The sequence below is a fragment of the Macadamia integrifolia genome, chromosome 10 (genome assembly GCF_013358625.1).
Source record: "Macadamia integrifolia cultivar HAES 741 chromosome 10, SCU_Mint_v3, whole genome shotgun sequence".
In the NCBI taxonomy this organism is placed as follows: domain Eukaryota; kingdom Viridiplantae; phylum Streptophyta; class Magnoliopsida; order Proteales; family Proteaceae; genus Macadamia; species Macadamia integrifolia.
The window spans coordinates 14447832-14452012 of NC_056566.1; the positions used below are offsets into that span (position 1 = coordinate 14447832).

The 4181-nt window shown below is 37.5% G+C and overlaps 1 protein-coding gene across 1 annotated transcript in view; it reads left to right on the forward strand.

The window, feature by feature from the left end:
- The first annotated feature begins 2212 nt into the window (after positions 1 to 2212).
- LOC122092234 (probable leucine-rich repeat receptor-like protein kinase At1g35710) overlaps positions 2213 to 4181 on the forward strand; it is a 2057-nt gene continuing 88 nt past the window's right edge. The window contains exon 1 of the mRNA XM_042662570.1: positions 2213 to 4123. Coding sequence (XP_042518504.1) covers positions 2213 to 4123 — 1911 coding nt within the window. The remainder of the gene's footprint in view (positions 4124 to 4181) is intronic.

A 4181-nucleotide genomic window follows, 5' to 3' on the forward strand; every position in this document is an offset into this window, starting at 1 on the left:
TAACATTTATGGTGTTTCTATGTCTAGAAAAAGCAGTGACAAATTTTCACGTTTTCGGAAATAAAAACGTATATTTTGGTGTTTGATAAACCTGTTTCTCGAAACGTTTTTTGCCAACATAGTCTCAATAAAAAACCCAATAGTATCATCAGATGCCCAAAAGGGAAAGATGGTTCGATTGCCTCTTTTATGTTAAAATATTTGAGAGATTTATTGGCCACAACAACCTTTGTTTTTCTCAAATTCGTTTCTAGAAACGATGAAACAAGTCCAACTTGTTTCGTCAAAGTCGTTTCTAAAATTGTAAATAGACACAAATTTTTATTTATGTTTCTAGAAACGAGTGAAACGGAACAACTTTATCAAACCCTTTTTAGGTTGTTTCTCCGTTTCCAGGAACAAGAAAACACAGAAACAGAACGTTGTCAAACGATGCCTAATTTGTGTAGAGTAGTATTGAAAGAAGTAGGTGAGTGCCATAATTTTACTGGGATAGCTAATGTCAGTATTCCTCAGCTTAAGGCCCAAAGACCTTGACTGATTTTTTTTTAATTATTACTATTTATTTATTTTCCTCACTAACCCTCTTGAGTTAAAAATAAATAAATAAATAAATAAATAAAAAATCTTAGTTGAGTTGAGTAAGCCCCAAAAATCTCTAATTCTTTATACTTTATTTTTCATAGGTGCAAGAGCCACACTAAGCCAAGATAGGGGATCCTTGAGAGGCCAGAGCAAGATCCACAAGGGGGCCTACTAGCCACACTTATTACTAACTATTAAACTACTTCTATTTTTCAAGAAGGTGGGGGAGGGGGTAAGAGAGTCGAATTGGCAATTTTTCCTAGACTTACGATTTATAGTAGAACTCAACTACCATTCTACCAAGCTGACTACCATTGAGCTAGAAGCTCATTCCCCCAAGTCTCGACTTTGATGACCCAAGAATTTGATAAATGAAATTTTATTGATAGCATGGGAATAAAGATCATATTTTTTTGGTAGATTGAAGCTCTTTGCACTTGGCTACAAACCTATACACTTATCAATAAAATGGAAGAAGGGCCCACAAAGAAGGCATCCTAGATACACTAATAATTACAAAATTGGTTTACTTTATATCTAGTTGAGCTTCTTGAAACTCCTTGATAAAAAATTAAAAAAATAAAATAAAACCCAACTGTGGGTCAATTCTAGTTAAGAAGGTTTGCTACTACGAAATGAAGGTCATATTTTTCATGTGGGGCAAGAGCCCTTGATGACTTTCACTGAAAGCCACAATACAGAGTTAGTCTTGTTTGATACACATCAAAATAATGGAGAAAGAATGCTATTTGTCTAGTATTTTCCACGCTTAGACACAATGTCTTTCTTTTAAGGGCTATGAAATATATGCCCTTGTCCCCTTGAAAACAAGGGGTTGTGCCTGGGAACACAGATGGGTAGTATTCCTTCTTCTCGAAAGTAATTAGAGAAATAAATTTGTGTTGAAAGACCTTGTTGACTCTTACCTCAACTTGTCTTGTGGGACAAGCAAGAGACCTTGTTGAATGTTATCTCAACTTTTCTTGTGGGAGGGGTAAAAGACCATGTTGACTCTTACCTCAACTTATCTTGTGGGAGAGAGACCTTGATGACTTTGACCCAAGAATGAATGAGTTTTGAAACCCGGGTTTAAAATTCCGGAATCAAGATTTAGATTGATCACAATTGATTTTAATCAGGGATTGAATTGGAATCAGCTTGGATCAGTCTGGATCAACCCGAGTTATATTATTCTAACCCTAGCTTCCATACAAGGAGCAGATGATCCGAATCAACACAGAATAGAGATTCGCCTTGAACCGGTTCGATCCCCAATTTCGAAACCCAAACCAGAATTTGAAATTTAAAACCTATCACTGGGATTGCTGAACAGAGGCCAATAAAAAAGATGGAAGACAGACAAATATTGGGGGGTCCATCTCGTGGAATTTTTGTAGCTTTCATTTTCTCATTCAATGCAAGGGTGTGAGTAGGGATAACACATTATTTTGATTTGTGAAACACAACATTTTGATTCGTAGATGGGATTGATCCTCTCAACCTCTACTTTCCTGGGAAGTTTCAGATAGGAAGAAGCTTTGAATGATATCTTCTCATTTATAAAAGGGGAAAGGATAGATCCAACTTAATTATGTATAACCCATATCAGAATCCAATAAAGTGTTCCATGGCGTCCTTCATTAGATTTGTATTGGAAATGTTTGTTGTATGGGTGGCTGTTTCATTCATCTTTGTGATCCCCCTTGCAACAATAGCAGTAGCATCTCAATCATCATCATCAGCACCAGAAGCCAAGGCTCTACTCAACTGGAAGGCCAGTGTCCCCTACTATTTCGACTTTCCTAATTCCTGGGATTCAAATGATGCAAGCCCATGCAAGTGGGAGGGGATAGCTTGCAACGCAGCTGGAAGAGTTACAGAGATTAACTTAACTTCTTACTACCTCAATGCTGAACTCGGCAATTTGAATTTTTCCACTTTCCAATATCTGCTTCGTCTGGATCTTAGTTATAATGAAATTTCGGGAACCATCCCAGAAGACATCGGTATGCTTTCCAAACTTACCCATCTGTACCTGTCTTGGAACAATATTTCGGCTAAGTTGCCTTCTTCACTAGCTAATCTTACCAGTTTACTTGAGTTGGATGTGTCTTGCAATGAAATAAGTGGTGAAATCCCTCCTACCATAGGTAAGTTGAGCAACCTCAACTTCCTCTGCCTCTCTCAAAACAGGATCAATGGCTCAATACCTCCAGAGATAGGAGACCTCAAAAATCTCAATCAGTTGGACCTAGGAGGTAACATGCTTTCTGGTTCAATACCTACACAGATTGGGAATTTGAGAAATCTAAAAGAGTTATACCTTAGTGAAAATGAGTGTATTGGTTCAATCCCTATAGAAATTGGAGATTTGGGATGGCTGACGCTACTTGATCTTTCGTACAACAAGCTAAGTGGTTCAATACCTACACAGATTGGGAATTTGAGAAATCTAAAAGAGTTACACCTTAGTGAAAATGAGTGTACTGGTTCAATCCCTATAGAAATTGGAGATTTGGGATGGCTGACGCTACTTGATCTTTCGTACAACAAGCTAAGTGGTTCAATACCTGCACAGATTGGGAGTTTGAGAAATCTAAGTGAATTAGACCTAAGTAATAATGAGTTTACTGGTTCAATCCCTATAGAAATTGGAGATTTGGGACGGCTGATGCTACTTGATCTTTCGTACAACAAGCTAAGTGGTTCAATACCTGCACAGATTGGGAGTTTGAGAAATCAAAGTGAATTAGACCTAAGTAATAATGAGTTTACTGGTTCAGTCGCAGATTTGGGATGGCTGACGCTACTTAATCTTTCGTACAACAAGCTAAGTGGTTCAATACCAAAACAGATTGGGAATTTGAGAGATCTATATGAGTTAGACCTAAGTGGAAATCAGTTTACCGGTTCAATTCCGATGGAAATTGGAGATTTAGAACATCTGACGCGACTTTATCTTGCACACAACAATCTAAGTGGTTTAATCCCTACACAGATGGGGAAACTCCATTTTTATTCCTTGGATTTGGATATGAGCTACAATGATTTGGAGGGTCCTGTTCCGGATGAAATAGCTTTGGAAACTCTTCCAGAAAAATGGAATAATAACAAAGGTTTGTGTAGTTATCATTGGAAGCTCCCATGTAAAAGCAGTGAGAAAAAGATTGAGAAAAGGCTTAAACTCAAGATTCCCATTATTATATCTCTTTCTAGCATCATCATACTTGTTGCATTTGTAACTGTTATTGTCCGGTTCCTCTTCAAACAAAAGTCTATAAATTCCATCACTGATGCAACAAGCACACAAAAAAATGGAGATATATTTTCCATATGGAACTACGACGGGACGATTGCATACAGCGACATCATGGAAGCTACAGAAGAATTTGACATCAAATATTGCATTGGCACTGGAGGTTATGGGAGTGTTTACGTAGCAATGCTACCTACAGGAAAAGTAGTAGCTGTGAAAAAGCTTCATCGCATAGAAGCTGAAGAGAAAGCCTATGAGAATAGCTTTACTAATGAGATACATGTATTAACAAGAATACGGCATCGAAACATTGTGAAACTTTATGGATTTTGCTCCCATC